At 35.1% G+C, this 27,348-nt stretch overlaps 1 protein-coding gene across 3 annotated transcripts in view; it reads right to left on the reverse strand.

Moving 5' to 3' along the window:
* LOC145688519 (lysine-specific demethylase 5A-like) overlaps positions 1-23,015 on the reverse strand; it is a 155,794-nt gene extending 132,779 nt beyond the window's left edge. For 2 of the 3 annotated variants that reach the window (XM_081762872.1, XM_081762870.1), the window contains exon 1: positions 22,526-23,015. In XM_081762872.1, the coding sequence (XP_081618998.1) occupies positions 22,526-22,675 (150 nt within the window). In that variant the 5' untranslated portion in view covers positions 22,676-23,015. The remainder of the gene's footprint in view (positions 1-22,525) is intronic. The other variant, XM_081762871.1, reaches the window with a different exon arrangement.
* Between the last annotated feature and the right edge of the window lie 4,333 nt (positions 23,016-27,348).

The raw sequence follows: 27,348 nt of genomic DNA on the forward strand, positions 1-27,348 counted from the left end.
GAAAAACGTTGTGTGGAGTGACGGATCACGGTACACAATGTGGTGATCCGATGGCAGGGTGTGGGTATGGCGAATGCTCGGTGAACGTCATCTGTCAGCATGTGTAGTGCCAACAGTAAAATTCGGAGGTGGTGGAGTTATGATGTGGTCGTGTTTTTCTTAGAGGGGGCTTGCACCCCTTGTTGTTTTGCGTGGCGCTCTCACGCTGACAGCGCAGGCCTACATTGATATTTTAAGCACCTTCTTGCTTCCCACTGTTGAAGAGCAATTCGGGGATGGCGATTGCATCTTTCAACACGATCGAGCACCTGTTCATACTGCACGGCCTGTGGTGGAGTGGTTACACGTCCATAACATCCCTGTAATGAACTGGCCTGCACAGAGTCCTGACTTGTATTCTATAGAACACCTTTGGGATGTTTTAGAACGCCGACTTCGTGCCAGGCCTCACCGACCTACATCGATACCTCTCTTCAGTTTAGCACTCCGTGAAGAATGGGCTGCCATTCCCCAAGAAACCTTCCAGCACATGATTGAAAGTATGCGTGCGAGAGTGGAAGGTGTCATCAAGATTAAGGGTGGGTCAACACCATATTGAATTCCAGCAGTAACGATGGAGGGCGCCACGAACTTGTAAGTCATTTTCAGCCAGGTGTCCGGATACTTTTGATCACATAGTGTATTTATTTATGTTCCGTTGTCTGCCATGCACAAATAGTCCAATGCTCTGAGACACCAAAATCCAATCAAGAGAAGTGCCAGTTAACGGTTCGAATCCTCCTAATAGCCATTTTCTGCTTAATGTCGTTGTAAGTATGTATGTCGTTTCGGTTTTTTAATTTAAATTCTCTGGGTTACTGATTCTACGTAATGCTCCAGTATTTCATCATGACCGAAATTAGAATTTGGAATCCAAAAAGTGTGGAATTTGCTAAATACACTTCACATCAAGTCTTTTTTCCACTTCCTTAGCAGTGATGCCTTATAGTATTGGCTTAACAACGGTTTCACAAGTTGGAGTCTTCGATTCGATTCCCACTGAGTTAATTAAAAGAGCTTTTTTATAATTTGTAATATTGATTCTTGCGATGTATAATAACATGAAAGATAGTCATCTTCTCTTGGTCTTAGACGTGAGACGACCTTCTTCACTGCACGTGCTATGGAAAGGAGAAATACCAACTACGCGTCTAGAGTATGACGTCAACCGTATCAGTCTTGATTCGTACTGTCTGGGAGCGTAACGTGTTTAGCAAACAATTGATGAATACGTAAGTCACATCCTTAGTATGGGTCAAAATTATGAATGATCAAAAACAAACTTTATTGTTTTCTAGCAATTGTGGAATTGATCCTAATTTTCTACTTCTTCTACTACTAATACTGCTTGAAATAATTATAATAGTGTTTTAAGCAACTCGCCATTTCCAATACGTCTCATATATCCGTTCAACCACAATTTGTAAATCGGAACAACTCTTTACTATATTCGTGTGTATATTTTCTTAAAATATCAGTATAACGCATAAATAATCCTAATTCGTTTAGTCAAAGAAAGAGTATTAGTATGTATCGTGACCAAGACAACAAATTCTACGTATCTTATTATGAGTGTGGCTATAACTTTACTATCATCGGTGTTCTGGTCCTTACAGCAAACCAATATCTCTCCATTCGTTTCTAATCTCAGCCTTAGTTTTTGTTAAGGCATCAGAATTTTTGATCTTTATATCGTCCACGAGCTGACACCCTCTTCATCCCCTCTTTCACCTTCTAGAAATTAACCGTTCCAAAGTATCCCTTATAAGCAATTCATCTTCTCAGAACTTCTTTCTTTCTTAGTTTCTCTTTGCAAATGATCTTTTCATCTTTCTCCATATCTACATCTCGAACCTTACTATAATGGATATAATTATAGTAAAAACCTGTGTGAAAGTACAGTAATGCGAGTATGACTATTCAACTCTACATTATAACACTGGATGGAAGACTAAGAGCCCGTTCTTATAACCATTTTTTCCAGAGTTTGGCATTTATTAAATATGTTGTGATAACTGTTTGTATGAATATTTACTTTTTGTTTCATTAATGATGATAATTACATTTACAATAGCAAAAGGACACGTTTGGTGTGTGGGTACTAGTTCTCACCTTGCCGCGAAACAAACTGTTTTAAAACGGGACTGCTTGGCAGGTATATCATACAATATTCACAACTTACGAAAAACTTAATTTTATTGCTCCGTTTAACATAACCAGCCCAGACAAGTAGCATTTCGATTCTATAAGGTTGCTACTAGAATGGTTTAATAATATATATGCTTCACTTAATTTTCTTTAGTTCAACTTCTTCTACCACTCCTCAAGAGTGAGTGAGTGAAAGTTGAGAATCTCAACGTAAAACGTCTGGGATTCTTTTTCCTTGTAGGCGTTCTTTTCGAAAAGACAGCAGTTGATAACTAATGACGGAATGTCGGACGATCAGTTTATATTCTTAACGGTTCTCTCAAACTTTCCATTCACACATCATGCCACAGCCGAGATCTATTGTTTCTTACTTGAAGAAATCTTGTACTTGTTTTCATTAACAAATAACCAAATATTTTTAAAAATCATATCGGAAGATTATATCGAAATGTCGAAAAGGATGTAGAAATTCTTCATAAAACTGGGAGCACAACTTCTCGTTTTACAGGAAGTGATGAATATCTATATTCGGTATAGTAATGAAAGTGAAGTTACCTTCATTGTAGTGAATGTACTTTATCTGAATTATTTTTTTATTTTTCAGTATCGTGTGATTAATTGTCTATAAAATATATTTGCAGCAGAAATGTATTTTATTAGATATAAAATTAGTTTGGCGTATAAATTTCTAATTATATGCTTATTTGTATTTATTTCAGTCTAGTTTCAAAGTCATCCAAATATGTCTGATTATTCTAGATATTTTCAACAGGGAACTCTTATACGTATTTGTTTTGGAACTAAACAAAATGCAATATAGAAAAAACACAAATTTTAACACTAAAGCATTATTTGAAATTTGCATGTGTAACAAATATTACACTTTTAATTATTTCATCATATCTTCAGATTTAGAAAAAAAAAATTGAGACCCAGTTCCGAACCCTCGTCCATGTTAAATAATCTTAAATTTCGTCTCTCTAAACTATTTCCGTCTTTGTTTAATGTGTTCCATTTCCATTGTACGAGTTTCTTGTGTTGCTTTGGATTGCCAAGTGTACCAGAAATTTTACTATCAAAGACTTCATGTCGTCTTAGTATGCGTTTTCTTTCCTTAAGAGCAGAAATTCAAAAATATCCGTGCGTATTATGTTTATTGTGCAATACCTTAACAATTGATATTAAAAAATCTGCTAAAGAAAAGTTAGTTCCGAAGACTATTATCCATGCCGAGAATGATTACACCACGTCAAAAAATTCGACCAAATTAAGATTATTTGAATGTGCATATGTCTGCTTCTAAATAAAATGATGTCCGCTTACGGTTTGGACATCAGACCACATTAGTAACTCCTAAGTATTTATCTGTCCAGGTGGAAGTTCTTCCTGTGATAGTTTATCACTGAATGATACACTTCGCTGCTTTGATCTAACAAATAAGTTCGGAATCTATGAACACTCCAAACGCTCTTCGTATCTATGCATATTCATAACTGCACAATAGTAAGTCTCTCTGGTCAGATAGATTGGGCCAATTATTCAGCAGATTAACTGTTTCGTTCATTGAATGCAAAAACTCGAAAAGTTTTTTTTTTTTTTTTTTTGCCTATTTTGTGAAATTTAACAACAAACCACTCATAAATAGATAAAAGTTAAGTAATGAAGTGAAATCATCCTTTCTGCTGCCGTATATTGATGAAACAAACTGATATACAAGCCAGGGTTGCTAATGATAACGGAACCAACAATCTTCTAGGTTTCCATCGCGGAACCTAAGTAAATGCTGTGCTTCGGGAAGAGAGCCGAACACATTTCGACGTATTGGTCGAAATACGTATTTCACAAAACCGAAATACATTTTGTTATATACGGCTCTGTTCACGAAAACCCCACACCGAAGTCACACTGATTTATATTTTGGGATTGTTCTATCAACTTTGTTTGCAAACGTAGTTCGCCAAGGACATTGCAATCTCCAAACTATGTTGAGCAACTGTTAAATAACTTGACGAAACTATCTAGAAGAACAACAGGTCAGTTTTGTTACAAAATCTGTCCGCCTTTTCTCTGTAATTTCGCTTCAATTTCAATATTTTGCTAAATTAAACTTCATTTGTTTCACTTGTAAGTCTCAGTTTAGCAATGTTTAGTTTTAAAGGCATCGTATGCTGCCAACAACGTCTTTCTACGCTAAAAATATACCAAATATATAGCACTGTATACTAAAAACCTTGCATTTCGGCTAAATTGAATTTTGGTTAACCGGAGTACCATCGGTTCCATCAAATTCGGTTAAATGGGACTCGAGTGTACCAATAAATGTATTTTTTATTGCGAACTCAGCTTCGGTAACCAGAACCGTATTTTCTCCCAAAATAGGTTTCAGTAATGGGCCCAAAACCATTTTGTCAGAAACTCTCTTTTGGTTCTGCGCCCGGAATCGTTTTCGGCGAAAATTAGCTTCAGCTACAGAACCGAAGCCTAGTAGAACGAATTTATACTTATCGGTTCCGTTACCCTCAACCTTCACAAACATTGTGCCTACACACAAAAACGTTGCAACACATATATTATTTTATTCTGTATTTACTTACTGCCGCTGGTCTAATTTCAGAAATTACATTCTGTGAAGCATCAGGACGTATTCTAATTTATATACGACAAAGGAAGTTTAAATCCTTCCTCTGTCATTGACACTAGTTTCACTTATATCAGTTATGATTAATCTATCACATTGAAAAGAAAAAAAAAAAATGGGGCAGGTAACCTGTTTAAATATTACCATTATTACATTGAACTATTGTAAAAAAAAAAATCTAAAGAAACATTTCACATGATACTAAACTTTCTACAACCCTTTAAACCTTCAAGGTAAGGTTTCACATGAGTTATATTATCAATATTTTAATTCCTTCTTTAAAATTATATCTGGAGGTAAAAATAGCACAGAATATATCCAATATCAGCTCTTAGTGGGAAGTTCAATCACCTGTTGTTAAAGCGGTATTTCTTGCAGAGTTTATATTATCAACAATACAATAATGCTTTCAAGTGTTCCCATTAATTTAGCAACTACGGATTCTCCGACTTTTCCAAATCACGACATACAAATTTCTATGTCTAATTATAATGTAAAAAAGCAACTATACTTTTCGCAGCCAAGGGGTTACTCATCTAATATGTATGTATATGTATAGAATAGCTATGTAGGTAGAGAAGTTTTGCGAAACAAACTAACCTATTTTATAAAATATCTTCTACCAAAAAGTCGGGTAAGGCAAAAAGAGAAATGAGTTCTGAGAAGTAAAACATCGTACTTTAATTCCCTGACATTTACAGTATTTTAAGGTTGGTGCAACTATGTTTTTTGAAAAAGTTATTTATTTATTGAGCTTTACTTCTAACAATTGTGCTCTTTTGACTAAACGAGACGCTGTAAAAAAACTGATGATGAAGAAATGAATTGTGAAGAGGTAGCAAATAACACTCGTGAACTGAGTGGGTTTCGGGCAAGACGGCAAGACAGAAACCAAATTTTCGTTGTACAAAAATTAGTCGTATATACGTTTTATTAGTAGGCAAGTTGGTGATAGAACTCAAAACAAAGGACTATATCCACCTCATTCATGTTTTAGTCGGAACATCTGTAACCAGAAACAGTTCTGTAACCATCTGTAACAGGATTAATAAATACACCGCTTTCAATATTTAGCAATGACTGTTTTGCATTTTGAGAAAAGCTTCCACAGCGTGGAAAGGAACAACTGTTCCAGTTAACAACTGCACTTTTGAAGTGTTATGTATCATGTTGATCACGTAATTTGCCTTTTACAGCGTGTATATTCAATTCCAAAATGAAATTTCGTAACCTTTTCTTTCCCAAACCATAAAATTTAGTTAACATTCTGAAGAGCAAATTTGGCTGTAAATTTTCATGCATACGATAGAAACGTGCTTTGCTTGCGATTTGGTAGGGTCTAAAGCCAAAAATAGACATTTTTGACGGTGAATTTTGACGTTTTATAGAACAACATTTTCCAGTCTATACCATATTTCTCCAGATAAAAAATCGTGACCTTAAAGCTAAATTTCTTGGCTTTCTTGACCTTAAAGCTAAATTTCGTGACTTTTTCTTGTCTTTCATGACCGTTTACTGATTTCGTGACTTTTTCATGACTTTCGTGACCGATAGACACCCTGTTTTATCACAAGCTACACAAACTTTCGAATCCACTGGTGGTTATGTGGTTAGCGTATGTGCCTTCACCGCGTGAGACATGGGTTTGATCCTCGGAGGGAGTTCAAGTGGTTCGGATCCCACGTTAAGTTGTAGCTTCACATGTCATATATACTCGGCGCCGAAAGGGAGACTGAATTCCAACCAAACTAACTTTTCATTTTAAGCAGTACGACCCATCTCATATAGCCTTGTTCATGCAAGGGGGAGTTAGGCAAGTGTAATATGGAACAGCTTAGATAAGCATATTTCAATTATTGTACTTCTCGCGATTTGTGACTATGGGAGAGATATATTCACTTTAAAACAATTCCTCACACTTCCTTACCTTACAGTTAACTTATTAAAAACGTCAGAATATTACATTGAATACACATGACCTTCAACATAAGAAGTTGGTGGTATTTATTACACTAAGGAAATATAGATAAGCCTACCCGCTATATTAAGAAATCATTGATTAAACCGACTGTGAAGCAATAAATATACTGAACACAAGGGAATTTTAATTTTTCAAAAACGTATTGTTAATCCCGAGTAATAATAATAATAATAATAATAATAATAATAATAATAATAATAATAATAATAATAATAACCTTTCAAAATGAATCATTCCCGTACCAGTACAATCTAGTTAATAAGAGATTCATCACTATTCACGCTATTAAAAAGTCCACTTTGAGCTTGTTTCGAATGTTAACCAAACTGTGGTACCCTATTATGCTCATTTTTATATCGAAATTTTAAATTGTGCAACTTCTGAACTCGTAAAGCTTTTCTCATTATTTGGGATTAACTAATGTTTACGATGAACGAAAGCTGCCTAAGGGTACGAACATGCCGAAGAGACCTCGCGATCGAAGTCGAGGTTTAAGTCGCGGTCGCACTCTCGATACTGGCACAAACACATGTATTCAAGTGGGTGAGTGCATGCCGAAGATGTACGCTACATCGCGACCTAGAGGTCGACCGCGAGGGTGAATTAGTGGTCGCGATGATGAACAACCGAGTTTGTTTTTACATCGATGTTCAGCGGAAGCATCACTGTGGCTCGTGTTCTCATTGGTTCTCCCTGAAGCGCTGCACGGAATAAAGGCTTCATTTGTTTGGAATTTCGTCTGCAGAGGATTGTGTGTGCCTATGCCTGAGGTTTTGCTGCACTATTATATTTGATTATGAATGACATATTAACAGAACTAGTGAGGAATGTTCCAGCAATATGGGATAAGAAACAAACATAATAGGCACGTTTTAAACAGAGAATGGAAGAAAATAGCAACTGAAATGGGAATGTCAGATAAGTTACTCATATTTGTATGAGAATCATACTGTAGCTTATTATTATATAAGGCAGTGGCGGTTAAAGAGAGGGGGTTTTCTGGCTGAAGTCCGTAAATTGTGAAATTTCTGAAGAAAAAAAGAAGCCACTGTTAATCATATCTATACTTACCCCAATTCCGAGATTAATAGAGAAGTGTTCCAAATTCGTTACTGATATATGGTAAAGAAATACCTGTAAAGACGCATGCGACCCCGGATTTTACTGTCCTACAGAGATAATATGAGAACATTCAGAAATATATTACCAAAATTTTGCGGACACGCCCCTCCCCCCTTTTCAATGTCAATAATATAAAGTTTTCTAGAGTTCATCCAATGATTTTAGAGCTCTTCATATTTTCTTAGCAAACAATTCACTTATTAAACACAATCTCAAGAGGCAACAGTTTTCAATTTCAAATTATCCGGATTGTGACGCAATAAATATATTGAAGACAAGCTAATTTTATTTGCACTCTTTTAAAATCCTTAGATCATACGGTGGTTGAAATCGTTAACAAGATTAATAGGTTACTTAATTACACTGTTGTTCTTCTTGCCACCCGATTCACAAGTAACAATAAATGCTATCAAATACATCAGCAATTGCCAAAGCGTCGACCAGCAGCCGTGAGACCCATAAAGGTAACCAAGAAAGTTCTATCGCTTTTTCAGCGACCACTTTCGAACATCGATTTGTCACCTAAGATGTACTCGCAAGATCAAAATATTTCGCATCAGCATCGATGACCTTCTGCCAACATTCTGGAAGGCAGTGGATTCCATCGCGTTAGAACTTGGTGGGCGTATCAAGTGCATTTCGCACTTCTACTAGGGATCTGAACTGGCGTCCTCTAAGGTGATTGACCAAGGATTGGAACAGGTGATAATCGGACGGTGCAATGCCCGGAGAGAATGGCGGATGCAAATGTTTCCCACTGAAGGCGTAGAATAGTGCCCCGGTTCTTCCTACCCACGTGGGGCTTAGCGTTGTCCTGTAGGAAAGCCCCTTTGCGATTCAGAAGTGCTGGCTCCAGAATTTTGAGTTGTTCTTGAACACGGCTCAACTGCTGACAGTTGCATTGATGCTTTGACAACCTGGTACCACTTCCCGATGCACGATGCCGCGAGCAGTCTACCGAACACACAGGAAGACCTTCTTCTGATGCAGTGTTGGTTTCGTATTTTTTTGGACCCAGTTCATGGGATGCTAACCAATGATGACGGTCAGACAGACAAATTAGTCATTCCTGTATCACATGAAAGGCAGGCGCGCATACATACATACATACATACATACATACATACATACATACATACATACATACATACATACATACATACATACATACATACATACATACATACATACATACATACATACATACATACATACATACATACATACATACATACATACATACATACATACATACATACATACATACATACATACATACATACATACATACATACATACATACATACATACATACATACATACATACATACATACATACATACATACATACATACATACATACATACATACATACATACATACATACATACATACATACATACATACATACATACATACATACATACATACATACATACATACATACATACATACATACATACATACATACATACATACATACATACATACATACATACATACATACATACATACATACATACATACATACATACATACATACATACATACATACATACATACATACATACATACATACATACATACATACATACATACATACATACATACATACATACATACATACATACATACATACATACATACATACATACATACATACATACATACATACATACATACATACATACATACATACATACATACATACATACATACATACATACATACATACATACATACATACATACATACATACATACATACATACATACATACATACATACATACATACATACATACATACATACATACATACATACATACATACATACATACATACATACATACATACATACATACATACATACATACATACATACATACATACATACATACATACATACATACATACATACATACATACATACATACATACATACATACATACATACATACATACATACATACATACATACATACATACATACATACATACATACATACATACATACATACATACATACATACATACATACATACATACATACATACATACATACATACATACATACATACATACATACATACATACATACATACATACATACATACATACATACATACATACATACATACATACATACATACATACATACATACATACATACATACATACATACATACATACATACATACATACATACATACATACATACATACATACATACATACATACATACATACATACATACATACATACATACATACATACATACATACATACATACATACATACATACATACATACATACATACATACATACATACATACATACATACATACATACATACATACATACATACATACATACATACATACATACATACATACATACATACATACATACATACATACATACATACATACATACATACATACATACATACATACATACATACATACATACATACATACATACATACATACATACATACATACATACATACATACATACATACATACATACATACATACATACATACATACATACATACATACATACATACATACATACATACATACATACATACATACATACATACATACATACATACATACATACATACATACATACATACATACATACATACATACATACATACATACATACATACATACATACATACATACATACATACATACATACATATACATACATACACACACTTATAAGACCGAAAATTGCGCTTTGTAGCGTGGGTAAAAGCTATTTTGAAAAAAGGCCGCCATTTTGAAATTTTACGTTGGTATGCCGCCAAAATCTATACAGGAAATTTAGAGTGTCTCGCGCTTGTACCCTAAAAATTTAAACTTAAAGACCGAAAGTGGCACCCTGTAGTATGTGGTACACCAGGGGCGGATAGGCTCCAAGGGGAAAAGCGGTCAGAGCTGATATTCGTCTAATGATCTAAAGGACGAATGAACAAATGTAGATCGAATCATCCTAGAAGTCTCAGTGACATTCGCCAAATGTTTTGTTGAAGTTCACTTCCGATACTTTGTACGTTCAATTACGGGAATTTCCCGAGCACTTGTTGCAAGACGATTCTTGCCAGAAAATTAATTTAAAGCAATTAAAGATATAATCCATATTTTATAAAGTAAGTGTTTCAAAATATCCTGAATAAAATTAAATATTTTCCAGCGTAAATGATGTTATTGTTGAAGTATTCACTTCCGATGCTTTGTGCGTTCAATTGCGGGTATTTCCCGAGTATTACTTTCACGACGGTTTCTTTCCTCGAAAATGCAGCTTTCTTTACTGTACAGCGTCGTCCGGAAGTAGGCGTACCCCTAATTGGTGTTTTCTGACGGTTTTAGGATGTTAAATGGACATCCTTACCTGGAGATGCTTGATGCGTTGTTGGTGCCTCAACTGGAAGAAAATGGTATCAAAGAGACTGTTGTGATACAGCAGGATGGAGTACCAGCGCACTTCGCGATTCATGTGTGCAATTACCTGAATCAGACATTTCCTGGCCGCTGGATTGGAAGAGGTTATGCATTTTACCAGCTCCCTTTGCCTAGCCTCCAAGAAGTCTCGATCTGACAACGCCAGACAATGCTCTCTGGGGTTTCATAAAGCAACAAGTATGAAACACTGTCACACAACACAGGAATTACGAGCAGCTGTGGAACACGCCTTCACCCTCGTTATTCCGAAGTATCTCCGCCAAACATCTGCGACAACTTGGCACAGAATTCAATTGTGTTACATGCATGGTGATCATAACGATGCTTATGACTCTTAAGACTTCAAGGTAACTATCTACAGACATTCTACCATAACTAACACTATACTGTTAAAATTATAGGGGGGTACGCATACCTTCGGATCACCCTGTACATCGAAATTTCAACTACTACGGAATTTTGAATTGGGCACTTGAAATAGTAAGCGTTACGTAGTCTTCGGAACTCCAAACATTAAGCTTTCAAATTTGACAAGAATTTTTTTCACTATTGCTGGTGTTGATTCTACAGAATGCTCATTTGAAGGGTAGCAACAAATAACTGAACTAAGCTGTTGTTGGAAAACCAAATTTTACTGAAGAATACGCATTATACATTCCAACACCACATAATTGTATACAGAGGTTGCATATCTCTCAGGCGTTTGTTGCATGGCCAAATTGTACTGAAAAACTAAGGAAAACCATTTCTCCAGTCTAAGTTGAATCTTTATTGTTTGGAGTGTTTTGCCCAATGAACACCATATATCACTGACATTATAATTTATTGTGTGTGTAATATATTTGCTTATTACATACTACATCCAAAAAGAAGGAAAACACTGATCATATATAAATTGAAAACTTCAACCGGAAGTAGGCTCAAACCTTGCAAACAGTGCGAGATATTGAAAATGTGATCGAAAAAAAATCAAGTCTTTCACTCGTGTCTGTAAAGGGACATGTACAGATGTGAGGGATAACAAGGAGATTCAAGCCCATATGTGAATGATGCGCTGTGTAGATTGTGCAGGTTCAGATAGTATACTAACAAAAAGCTCAAAAACCCTGGTGGGTTTTTTCAGGTAGGTCCAACCCGAAAAAAGGAACCGGGTCTTTTCGGGCTCGGCCCACTTGGGTAAATCCTGCAAAGAGAGTATCACATACACACACATATACACCTGGAGTGAAACTATAAGCTCCCGTACCTTATGACGGGAGCTAATAAAAAAAAAGTTAAAAATAAAAAATAAAATATAATTTTCACACACTCATTTTTGGAAAATTTCTAGAATTTCTCCCGAGCTCGTGGATCGCGACAAGTGTATATATTCGAATGAGCGCTTTATTTGTACGACAATCACTTACGAATCATGGAGCTATGATAATAAAGATATAGGCCTAAGCAGAAGGTTCCTAATTGAATTTTTAGTTGTTTTAGGTTTCAAATTTTTAAATAGTTTGAAAATATTTTTTCTTCATAGTATGTAATACTACTAGTATCTGAATGAGTTTTGACAAATATATAGCCTACAATATGCAGAATTTCTCGAGGTATCTGACAGTGGAGCCTCGATAGCGATGCCCATCTATCTTTTTTCACATCACTTTTATTTAAATAGTATACAAAGGGAGTAGAAGAGTTTGAAAATAATTCCTGAAAAAGTTTCCCACGAACCTCTTAAGCTAGGAAAATGAAATTCGGCATAAACTTCTCAATAGAAGTTCAATAACGTTTTCGAAAATTTTAAATTTTCTTGTAAGGAGATAAGGGATCGACTTCCAAAATATTTAAACTTTCGATTTTGTACTTATAAAGTGTTCAGTGTGAGGAAATGGCTGAACCGTTTGGATGAATTTTTGAGCATAGAAAGCACTTACATGTAACTTCATCCATATTGACTTTGTAACTATTACTTAAACAATTAATACGTTTCTGACCAGAGTATATACTTATTCATGAAAATAAGACGTAACAGTTTCAATAATTTAACGTTATCTTCATCAGTCGTTAACTATCAGTTAATGTCTGATGAAGATAACGTTAAGTTACTGAAGCTGTTACGACTTATTTTAATTTTAATAAATTAGTATACACACTGCCACAAAAATATTAATTACAGTGGAATCCCGCTAATCCGAACTAATTGGGACCGAACCCTGTTCGGATTAGCAGGAATAACAGTAAAATCGCGGTTTGAACCGGGTGAACAGGTCTATTGTGTTCTGATACATAGCGTATAGTATTTCAAAACATGTTTTCTAACCACAGTACAACAGTACATTGTATATTTGTAATTTTGGGTCATAAGTTATTCTAAATATGTACTATGCTGGCTGCAGAAGAAGAGAAAGAAATGTTTCAAATAATATGATTGTCGATAATGTTAAATAATAAGACTCAGGAACGTCGTTGTCAGAACAACATAGATAAATATATAAATAAATGGAATCAAAAAAGGACGGAGTGTGTATTATTTAATGGATCAAATTTATTACAAAAGGAACCAGTGATTTAATCGTTGTATATGGTGCCGAAAACCCGACAGTGGAAAGGAAAAGTAATTGTATCGTTTTCGAAGCATAGTAAAAAGCGATCAAGATTGAGCCATATATTAATTGTACTTTTTTTACGAAGTGGTCGAATTATATATAGGAACATTATGAATGTTACCGATAGTGGAACAATGGACAACCAAGTAATAAATTCATCCGACATGTTGGAAGCTTTAAAAGAAATATCACGGCAACTCGAAGACCAATCACAGCAAATCAAAGAACAGGCTCAGGACCAAGCTGAACAGTTTGCTAAGGTGAACCAGCAATTGGAAAGGTTGGATCAAAAGGTGAATCAACAAGCTCAACATTTTGATGAGCGATTAGAACAATTGCAACATCGTAATGATGGCTCACAACAACAATTGCAACAAATGAACCAACGAATTGTAGTCAAATTCGAACATTATGATGAGGAAATGGGCAAGATAGTTCGGAGATGCACAGAGATTCAAGATTCTGTGGATGTTATCGAGACTGTGGTAGAACACGACAACCGAATTAAACGATTGCAGGATGAATTGAACTTCATTAAAGAAAAGCGTATTCAAAAAGGTGCCGTGTAAGATGGTGGGCACATGAATCCTGTACATCCTACATCTATCGGTTGGGAATCTACACGTCATCCCAGAACAATTCTTGAAGGTAACCAATCCTCGAGTTGTAATGAAGATACTACAGAAGGAGAAAGAAGAGTGAGGCGATCATCTTATCAGAAGCGGGCCCGTCACAGGTATTTAAGGGTTAATACAAGTAAATCTTTGCGATTTAGTGAAGTGAAATCACTTACAAAATTTAATGGTGTACCTGAAGACATAACAGCGAGGGGATTTCTTGAAAAATTTGAGGACAGAGGGACATCAGATGACCAGAGGAAGATTCCATGGAACAGAAACCGTGGTAGGACAAATTACTGTGAATATTGTAGAAAGAATAGGTACAGACACATCTCGCCACCAGTAAAACGAATGAGAACTGAACCTAGTGTTACCGGTAAGATAACCGAACTCAACCTTAGTAGTGACGATAAATGGGATTGTGTGACTCGACCTAATTCTAGTGTAGTAAGATTACGTTCACCTAAGAAGCATGTAAGCATTAGATCTAATTACATTCGATGGAGATTTTGTAGAAATCCCATAGATGACGAAAATTCTCAAGTAAGAAACAAAGAACTGTAGATGTAAATAACGCGCAAGACTGTATTCCGGTTTGTCGAACTTTCGATGCAACCCAAACAAATGCATTGGTCATGTGACTTAACCTAATGTAGGGGCGTCTGAAAGGACATATCAAATTAATTTTTAATATGGACAGTGCCTTAATGTTATGTGTTTTATTTGACATTTGTATTATCAATCTCATTATTCGTGTTCCATGTTATTGAAGTATATTTAAAAGTATCTTTGTAATGCGAGGATATATATTGAAGTTAATAAGTTTTGTTTTCTATAAGGAATTTGTTGGTCATGTAACTTAGGATGGATTTTCGATGTCCGAGAAGATCGTATTCAATTGATTTTGCTTTCACTATAATTTCGTTTGTTATTCGTATCTTATTTGAGTTCTATGATGTTAAAAAGACGTTAATTATTATGTTATGTCCTGATTATTATCGATATTTCAATCTTAATCTATATTTTGTTTATATCTTATATTCGATGTTGTGTTCAAAGAATAACTGTATAAATATCACATACATCTTTCTCGAAATATTCTTTACGAAGCCTAAGTAAATAAATAGCTTGTAACCAGCATTTAATGGACCCGAAAAAGGACCTAAAATCAAATAACTTGTAAATCAAATTTCGAATGTGCCTTATCGTCGTTGAAACGTATAAATAAATGAAGATGATGAGGAAGTTTAAAATAAATATGATATAATATTGTGATAAAATTAAGTATAATATATGTATAATTATAAGAATTGTAATTTTTTTTAGTATACGAGGTGCATTCGAAAACTCGAATGATTGACATGTATATGTAAACGGTCCAGAGTTATTTTTCTTTTTATGAAGTTAATGAATAAAAAGAAAAGTCCGTCGGGCGCCATAATATACAACATGTATATGTAACATGTATATGTAAACGGTCCAGAGTTATTTTTCTTTTTATGAAGTTAATGAATAAAAAGAAAAGTCCGTCGGGCGCCATAATATACAACAGTACATTGTATATTTGTAATTTTGGGTCATAAGTTATTCTAAATATGTACTATGCTGGCTGCAGAAGAAGAGAAAGAAATGTTTCAAATAATATGATTGTCGATAATGTTAAATAATAAGACTTTGGAACGTCGTTGTCAGGACAACATAGATAAATATATAAATAAATGGAATCAAAAAAGGACGGAGTGTGTATTATTTAATGGCTCAAATTTATTACAAAAGGAACCAGTGATTTAATCGTTGTAACAGTATATATATTAAATTGGTAAAATATTGAAAATGCTGGAAAAACTTTATGCCTTTCTTTTTCCGTGTACAGTACGTACAGTACTTACAAATCTTTCCGTTAAGGGCATTATTATCTTTGTGTAGTTCACTCTGCAGCGGTCGGCACTTTGTCAGCTGTTGTCTCAGTGCAAACGTTGTTTCCTGTTTTGAGCATTTGCGTATTACAGTGCGAAAGCTGATTGTTATGGCGAGTACGCGTAAGCATACTAACCTTATTCTTAAAGATAATCTAGACGCTCTAAAGCGTTTAGATAAAGGTGAAAGTGTGACTAATTTGGCCGCAGAGTTAAATGTTGGCAACGCTACAATTTGTGAGCTACAATTTCACTCATAATAAATCTGTAAGTTTCAATATTGTACACTACGTACTGTACTCTATATTAAACTTTGTGTAATTGTTGTAATGTAGCTTAAGGTTTAAATACAGGTATTAAAGAAAAAAAACTGTATTTAGCGAAAGTTTACTTTATTTTCCACGAAAACATGGCCCCATTTTCATCCTTTTAGTTATAAATTTCCCAAAACTGCGTATTTTCGCCACAAAAAATAAAATATTTTTTTTTTCACGGACCTGTTCGGATTAACCGGATGTTCGGATTACAGGGACTCCACTGTATTTACAAAAGCACTTAGTTCGGGCCATGTTTTCATAATTTTATTTTGATCGAAATGCATACCCTAAAGGAGTTCAAATTATTTGCCAATAATAATATATTTCAAAGGCCCCTAAAGCTAAGATCAAATTAAAAAGAAGTGACCAAGAGTCGCCGATTTCTCAAAAATTCCGCACTCAACGGGGAAAAGGGGACAATCAATGTAACAATTTAATTCCCGATTCCGTTGGTTGGTTCTGAGTATAACGTACCTTTCTGGACCAAGGCAATATGAGACGTGGACCTACAGCTTAACGTACGATCACAACCACATGAGTTCCAATTTCTTCCGCGAAAAATGAAGTAATAAAATCGGGGAACTATTAGAAATGCATTTTGCAACATAATGTGGACTTAAAATGCAAAAATGGAAATCAATATATTTTTTTTTATCGAAATCTTTATTTCACGCACGTGGATTTCTTGATTTTTTTTTCTGTATCTGCTTGTTAAATTGCCCACACAAGACAAAAAAGATAGTGCTATGTCTCCTTTGTATAACTTCTGTGTCATGTAAAACTGCGTATGCAACAAGTTGTAACGAACTGTAAAAACTTCCTAGTTATTTATGCTGATGAACGTATTTCTCTCTAACTGACATTTTTCTGGTTACGTCGAGTTTTAGGATTTGAGAGACCATAGGTAGTACTTTTCCATGTTTCAGTACTATTTCTTCCGCGGTATATAAACTGAGGACTTCCTAGTTTTATTCAATTCAGTCTCTAGTGTCGTCAGCCGGAACTAGCGGACCAACACCTTAACCTTTCAGAGATAAACAATAGAGACCGCAACGCTAACTCTGAACTCAACCTATCCTATGAGAAGTTAGGCTAAAGGAGACGGTGATGATGAGAGATGAGTGAAATGGTGGAAGGATGAAAGTGGGAGGAAACGGGAGAACCCCGAGAAAACCCACGAGCACGGTGTTTGTCCACCACAAAGTCCACACGGCGCGAGCTGGGATCGAACCCAGGACCCCAAGCACCGGAGGTGAACGCTCTACCACTGAGCCACCGCGCCCCCCTGAATAGAAACGAAAGTACAGCGGATTGAAAATTTAACTATTTTCAAAAGCCTCTATTTCGAAAAATTGCTTAGATAAGCGCCTCATCCAACTGAATAGATTGGTTTCAATAGATATGAATTTCGTAGTGCCGTTTATAGTAACCTGATATCACTGCTTAAAATTATGTAGTTCCGATAACTTTTTGTAATACTGCTTAAAATTATGTAGTTCCGGTAACTTTTTGTAATTATATCAATCAAAAAGTATTGTTACAATGCCATAGAAGGAAAGTAAATTAAAAAAAAAAACACTTTAAGCAAATTAAAAAAGTCTCACAAATACATCACTTTAAGCAATATAGAAATTTCTACCATTTTTTCCAATATCTCCGGAATACATTGCTATTGAATTGCTGTAAAGGGCATAAGATCCATATGTCTATTGAAAACCATCTACTTAATCGGATGTGATACTTATCTAAACACTTTTTCGAAGTGAAGTCCTTTGAAGAAATCCAAATTTTGAAATACTTGTAACTTTTGTTTCTACTTGTAAGAAACACGCCATACAATGACCGTAGTATTCGATACTAAAATCCTTTGAATGTTCGTTACCCAGTCCGTCTCACTTGCTAATTACGATTGCAGAACCATCCAAAATTTGATTGTTTTTCAATGTTTGTGATAGTGTAGCGTATTTAGTTAGCAACAATACACAATAAGTGGAATTTTAAATTTTTGTTTCAGATGTGGATTTGAAATTGTAATAACCTGATGTAGTGCCACTACAAAAATAAAAGTACAACTCTATGTTGGATTGGCAACGCTGTTAACCTTGTGGTACTGAGGATTATATTAAACCAAGTCCCCGTGTCAATACTTGCATTGTACGAAATTCCAGCGTTTTGCATTCATTAGTTTAAGATTTTTAAGGACCCATCAAGCTTAATGGTCCACCCTGTACACCTTAGGAAACGTGGTATCGTTAGACGCTAGATATATCAGCATTCTAGAACATGCAAGGGGTGTCCAAACATTATGTTTTAAATTTCTAGAAAATAGTAGCATTTCTCTCAATATTTGCATTCATGTGAAGTGCGTGTGATGTTCGAAAGGCTTCTTTTTTTTCTCTCGAAACATTGTCCAACCATGAACCTAAGGTAAGGTGCGAAATAAGCGGTCGTCAGATAGCCATTGGCAACCAAATATTTTCTTTTAGTAATAGGCAATGGGCCTTTACTTTGCCTTCAAACTAGAAAGAAAATTGGTGATATATCTCTCTGATTTGACTATTGCGTTCAAACCTTAAATTTCCTGCTCTGATCTACGATAATTACGATAGAAGCGTGAGATTCCTATGACAAAATATGTAATTTCTTTTTAAAATTCTTCATAATCACAAAATGTATTGAGGGGCTGAGTAATAAAAAAAAAAAAAAAAAAGGCTTAAGTGGCGACGAGTACCATAAGTCCTGAAATATGAAAAATACGTAAAATTTACAGGAAAGGAAAGATGAATTGGTTATTTTTCATGAAATTTATGCTAAGAAAAGAAGTGTGATGTGATAATTTCAAGTGTTATAAGGTGCGTGTTATTGGTACTATTTTGAATGGAGACATGCTGACGTCCGACATTATGGCACAATGAGGAAACTAATTCCCATCACTCAAAAATGGTATATCATGTGATATTTTGATTTTGAGTTTTATAACAACCTAAGAAAAGGAGTTATTGTTTTGTAGAGCGGCACGAATTACTGAGATTGAACAGAAGGTATAACAAGGCATTAAAATGAAGAAATGGAGGAACATTTATAATTTCAACTGTGAATGTCGTATCCATGGTGTGAAATGTCATTGGAAAAGGCGGCAGTGAAAGATATTTCTTTTTGCGAAGATAAACGTGTCGATAGAGGTATTATTATTTATAGTGTATTGATACAAAATTATAGAAAATAAACCTAACGTTTTTAGCGACACCCTTGCTTAAGCGATATTTCATCATCGCTGACGCGCCTGCACCCTACAAACGCATTCTCCTTGCTAGCGCTCGGGTTTCCCTGTTACTCTCCTGCCCTGAGTCGCTTCGTTAGAATTCGTGCTTTCTAGTGATCAGCTATTACAGGCTGGTTTGAATTTTACACTAATTTTTAATGGCATATTACCTAGGGTGACCAAATCAACAACTGGAAAAAACGGGACAACTTTTTACTTTTGGATAGGTTGCTCCCCTAAATATATATTTTGTCTCTCGGTTCTCTATTTTTTTTTCTCTCTCCCTGTATCTCTCACAAAAAAGGGCAAATTTACTCTTTTTAGTTTTAAAACCTATTGAAAAGGTTGTGAAATTAATTAAATAACAAGTAACTATCAGGAACTAACAAAAAATGAAATTTTGAAATCATTAGAACTCCCAAGCGAGAGAAAAGTTTTAAAATATGTCAATCAACAAAATCTGTCACCGGCAGAATTTATAACGAACTACTCTCAACATCGGATTCCACCTCCCTTTATTTTCTTTTTTTTTACTTTTAAACATTATTTCAGTTACAACGAGTTTTTTTTTACTTTCAGTTTTATTGTTCTATACTTTGTTCCCCTTTCGTAAATGACAGTATGTTCCATCTTAATTAAATCACGGAAAAACTGTACTGTACTTACGACAGCGCCTCAGTCTTCCACCGCCCGAAACAGAGAGTAAAAACAGTTTGTTTTTCGTAAGACTTTCAGCTCTTGCACTGTTGTCTGCGGAGTGGAAGTCTTGGAGGGAGAGGCCTAGAAGGGAAAACAATGCAGCCACCACATCCAATATCGCAAACGTAGTAATGACGTTGCTCAGTAATTACACATATTCCAATATAATCACATATCTTAGAAAATAATAATATAAATTAGGAAATTTTAGATTGGAAACTTTTTGTACCCAATGTACGTAAATACGGGACATTTTGGCGTCCCGGGAAAATTTTTCGGGACACCGGGAATGGTAGTAAAAAATCGGGACAATCCCGTTTTTACGGGACGGTTGGTCACCCTAATATTACCGGACGCAGTATTTACACGTAAAATGGTCAAGTCCTCTTAAAATGAATGTGCACCGAGGAATTATTGAGGAACACTTTCTAAGGTAACGACAATGAATTTCCTTATAAATGAGAAAAAAAACAAAAAAAAAAAAAACACGTTGTTCAGCCAGAAAATACTGGATTTACTCTGCGGCACAAAGGCCAAAAATCAGAAAATAACTTTACAAAATGAACTGAGTCCTGTACCGATCCTATTGCTAAAAGTTACTTTCAAATTATTTCAAAGGCTAAAGAAAACTGTGCTAACGTACTAGTGTATAAACATTCTCTTCCTTATATCATGATTCTAACATGTACTATTTGGGAACTCAAAACTATTATATTCTCCATTTTAATTGTTTAGGAATGATTAACGTTAAAAAAAAAAAAAAAAAAAAAAAAAAAAAAAAAAAAAAAAAAAAACTGCCTAACAAATCGAAAATTTAGCGTGCTCGCCTTTGTTGATGCACTGAAGAATTTTATTACCTTGCAGAAAATAATCTTAACACGTTCAGAAACATATTACGATTTTGTAGGAATATCTAAGTTTTGAATGTTAATAATAAGAATAATGTTCCCTCGAGTTCATCCACAATTAAGAGTGCCAAAAATATGTAGATTCCAGGTTGAGGTTTCGCATAAACTATACAGACGTTAAATAGCTTTGTAGGAACGATTTTTTTTTTGATTCAAAACAAATCATTTCTTCCATATGTTATTGTTTACAGACATACTAATTTGCAGTGAATTAAGAGCTTTACAATCATATGATTAAAGCTGTATACCGTTCATATTCCTACACTGTTCACTGATATACTCAATTAACATACTATACTGCGGGATGCAGTTTATTGTATTTTTTTCTTATACTTAAAGTCTCTTTATTATTTTTTCTTATTTTCAATTTGCACGTCAACTTTCAAAGGTCTTGCAGGATAAGCATACGTGAGAATGTCAGTGACTTTCGTCGATATACTTGACATACGGCAATACTATCTTGCACTCATGTCCACCCACATCTGTCAAATATTCACATTCATCCTCTCTTTGTTTTAAAGGTGAGTCAGGTTACTTTATTTCATTCAACATACAATAATATTCCAAATTTGCCAGCCCGCAAACCGAATTCCAGACATAACAAATAAAACAATGTAACTTCGACATCAAATATGATCATGGACATTTAACAAAAGGCAGCCATTTTGAAAGTACAATATTGCACGTTACCCACGTGAATCACAAACAACAGATTATTTGGGACTCCAAAATAAAGTAATTCTCTTTAAATATTGTACCAACACACACAAAAGTTATTACACATTTACTATTTCATGTTTACTTACTGCCGGTGGTCTAATTTTACAAATTCCATACTGTGATGCCACAGGACGTATTCTATCTATATACGCCAAAGGGTCTTCAAAATCTTCTTCTGTCGGTTCAAATACAGGTGCTTCTGGAGGTGTTCTAAATTCAAACTCTTCTGAAGCCATACTTATAGTTCATTCAATAACGAATAATCACAAACAAATTAAAAATAAATATGTTGTTTTACAAAAATGGTGGAGAGAGTACTTCACAAGTATTCTTCGTTCTACAAACGTAACACATCAAGGTAAACGCACATTTGTATTAGATAACACTTCAGACCGACACAAATTTAAGCATTTATTTAAGGAAGAATGCCAATCACATATGTCTTCTCTAAACAAAACACAAGTAACTCGTCACTAAGCAAAACTTCCATCACCTTTACAGCATCCATGACGGTTGTTGTTTGGAGATAATCTTGACACCAATTTGCCACCGCCTCCCTTCGGCTTTCCTTTGTACATTAAGTAGTCAAAGCTCAAAGCGTTCATTTGTAGCCATAGTTTGTCGTAGTTACTACTTTAATACCTAATTTCAATTATGATGAACATTGAGAAAAGTTAAAGTAATGTCTACGAGCTGCTAACCTATTTATATATTATCTTTATTCTACTAATTATTGTAAAGATATAAAAACAAACATTACACATGGTGCTAAACATCCTACAACTTAGTGGTAAGGTTTCAGTTCCATTATATTCTTGTTAATATTTAATTCTTTCCTTTAAATTAAATATACAGATAAAAATAGCACAGCATTCACTTAACAATTACTCGTAACAGACAGTTCAATCACCCATTGTTAGAGAAAAATTTATTCGAGTTCGTTATGAGGAATACGAGAAGATTGTTGCATTGTTGATAACAAACTCTGGAAGAAATTTTCTTTTAACAATAGACGATTAAACTGCCTGATATGAGCTATTATTAAGTGGACTTTGTACATTTTTTTTATTTACAAATTTAATTTCAAGGAAAGGATTAAAATATTGACATTTCAAAAGTATGTGCTTTTTAACGTTATGTATTACTTTATGTTATTTTAATATCATTTATTATTGAATCTTTCAGTCCCAGGGTTTCTTCTTTCTGGCTAAAAGAAATTATATAAAAAGAATTATTTAAAAAACTAAGAAGTAACACTCATGCCCTGCGGAGCCTCATTCTGTAGCTGCGTGCAACAGTTCAACGCAAAAATTTTTGTTTCGTTATATGAAAATTGATATCACATACTGAATTTACTATATGATATCAGTAAGGCACTTTTTGCGATTTATCATTCATACTCTGCGAATCCATTCACAGACTCACTTCTACATTTATTTAAATTATATAGTGTGGCGTTGTAGTCAACAAATTTTGCTATGACTGATACGGAATGCAGCCCCGAGCGTGGTTCAGCGGGAACGAATAAGAATCAACTTTCCGATGTTTTCAACAAATCATTTTCTCATATTGCATGAAAACAATATTTTCGAAGACGTAAATCATCTAACAGCATCTAATAATATAGGTTTCCAGAGTGTGAAAATAATTACGAAGTAGAGGTTTAATATATTATAAAATATACATTCATACACACACACAGGATGTCGGAAAAACAACGGAACTTTTCTCTTTACAGATAACCACTAGCTCCATCTATTGAAGCAACTTATCGTCAGAAAGCTGCATATCTGCTCAAGAAAACGAGACAACAATCATGGGAACCGATTAACGGAGTGTCAAATTATAGAAAGAAAAAAAGAGTATATCTGGTGACACCTCGACACAAAAACACGATAGAGCAAAGAGCCAATACTAAATCTTGTTTCAAGCTAGGAAGAAACATTTACACAGACATTGGAAGTGATGAAACAAGTGTATAATGATGAGTGCTTATCTCATTCATGTGTGTTCGAGAGGTATACGCGATTCCGGGACGGTCGTGATTTCTTGGAAGACTTGGAAAATTATGGGAGATCTTAGGTTGACAAAACCAGAGCACCACACAATATGACGTCACTAAATGTGATAGTAAGTTGAGCAGTGTTTGCAACTGATTTGGTATCAACTTATAAATTTTATACTAGAGTAACAGACCGGTAAAGAAAATATGTGTAAAAATGATTATCTGTTAATGAAGTAATATACTTAAAGAGATATTTGCATATTTGTATGAAAACATAGCATCTCCACACGCGAAATTTGATGATGTGCTCCGCGAAAGATTTGTTGCCGCAAAAAATTTGGAGAGCCACAATATAATTGACATAAAAATTAATGATATGTCTACATCATATTGGTATGTGACAGGCCCGTATCCATGGGGTCTAGGGGGGCCCTCTAAATTTTTACTGGTCCCCTAAAATTTTCACAGTACGCTTGCAAATGAACTATAACAGGGTGCAAAATTTCAAAGTCAGACACACTCGCCAATCCAAAAATAATGGCCACCAGTATCTCTCACGTACAAATTGAGATTCCACTCCCCCAAACGGCGTTTGGTTTGACAAAGAAAGACTTCACATTCCGTGTTTTCTCTCACTCAGTGACAATTATTTTCTTACGAAACAGAAAATGCGCTGCCCTGTGAGTTCAGGCAGAAACCATACCTACTGAACACTGGTCGCCAGCTCTAATTTTCTGGTCGCCAATGGCGACTTGGCGACCGGAAAATTTGTGCACTGAGCTATAATATGATGATTAACTATAATATGTTTGGATCAGGACCCCCTCCCAAACTTCTACCGGGCTTCCCCTAGATTTTTGGGCTGACTACCAGCATAGTATGTGATAAGTGACAGGGCCGTATCTTGATGAGGGAGGGGGCAAATGCTTCCCAAAGGAAGCTCCCCGCCGTTCGAGGGGACCCATTTTAAGACAAAATTTTCTTACTCCGTATACGATACGAACATGAAATTATAAATGAAGCGTCGAATATATTCACTATATTACATAAACAAAACAACACATAAAAGGTAAATAAATCCAAAATGAGTCATGGGCTCATTTCAATAAAAAGTTTACTATTAGGGGCCCTAGAATTAATGTTTATTCGTATGGCTTTGTTATTAGTCAATATTGTCCCCTTAATTCATTTGACATGTATGGAACGGGCCCAAAGGTGTAACTAACGACCCGGGCCCATAAAGAGTAAGAGAAAGATGGAGCCCAAGAATTAGAGAAACAACTTTTTTCTAGGAGCGCCAAACACGCGTATTAATGCTTACCCCCCTCCCAAGAAAAAATCTAAGTTACGGCGCTGGATAAATGGATGCAGGTGTAGAATACATAAACATAAAAACAGTAATTTATGATTAAAATGAATGACTGCGTATGAAAGAGGACTGTACAATAATTTTTAAAAAATATATAACGTTTACTGTATGTAGAAAACGATGGTGCTGTCCTATTTTATGAGTTTGAATTTGCAAAATTTACGAAAGAAGTATGTAATATATTTCTCGGGCTCTGTAATATTACGGGGGACCAAAACTACGTAAAAAACACAATGTTTATAGGTGGAATGAGTTCATGTTGCGGAAAGATAATTGATTATGATATGTGAGTAATTTGTGAACTGAGTAGACTGGAAATGCCGTGTGCGGAATGAAAAATTTTGCAATTACTATTTGCTATTAATTAGAATGGACGAATACAACGTGCATTGCAGCGTTCTAACCCGACTTTGCTTGCTAGCGCTCGCTCGTCAATATTTATTTATTTATTTATTGATACAAGTCATGGCCATTACCGGCATCTATGGGCTTAAGCACGTCACACTGGAGGGATGACATCCTCGGCGGGCACACAATCACGGTACGGGGGAGGTATAAGGAACGGATAAGGAAAGAAGTGGTCTGAGGCCTGTAAATTAGATACCATCCCGGCATTTACTTGGTGTGAATGAGGAAATCCCTGGAAAAACCTCATTTAGAATAGCTAGCCTGAAAAAGCTGTTACACCTTTTCCAGGGGTGTAGCCAAGGGGGGGCCCATCGGGGCCGGGCCCCCCCAAATGGTTTCCTGGCCCCCCCAAATGACCAGCTTTTTAAAACATCATAGTAAAATTATCTAGCTTCATTCATTTACAAGGAACAAAGTTTACTGACAATTAATAATTTATGGTAAAATAGTAAGGAGAAATATTGTTTTTTTTTTCATGCCGATCGAAAAATAGTATAGTATCTCTTCCTTATACCGATCAAAAAATAGGATACTTTTTTTGTGACAGCAGATTACACAATTTACTGCGATTTATATTTGACAGTTTGAAGACAAACGTTTTAACAAGGTACTACAAATACAGCCATAAAACAACGGTATTAAACTGATTTGTAAATACAGTATATTTTTATATACTTTAACAAGTGTTTTAAAAGACATAGAAGATGGAAAATTTGGTGAGAAACAATGTTTTTATTCAATTTGGATTTCATTCGCTCTCTCTTTTATTTCTACTCAGTGTAATAAAATAATTATGTTTTTTTAGTCACGAATAATAAATATTTTTGTCAGGAAACCGTAAAGAAATTAAGTGAAATTTCAAAGAAAATCAATCTTGTGTAGATAGGTTCTGTATACAAGGTCTTAAATTTAAATATAAAGGTAACCAAGAAACGTTTTGTTGCTTTTTCACCCACCACCTTCGAACATTGATATGTCACCTAACCTGGAAGATCAAAAATAGTCCACATCAGCATCGACGACCTTCTGAAAACGTTCTGGAAGGCCATGGAATCCATCGCGGTAGAACTTGGTGGGCCGTGAAACGAAGAAAGTATCAGGTGCATTTTGGACTTTTACTAGGGATT

Source organism: Thermobia domestica, chromosome 6 (genome assembly GCF_964235325.1).
Source record: "Thermobia domestica chromosome 6, izTheDome1.hap1.1, whole genome shotgun sequence".
Classification (NCBI taxonomy): domain Eukaryota; kingdom Metazoa; phylum Arthropoda; class Insecta; order Zygentoma; family Lepismatidae; genus Thermobia; species Thermobia domestica.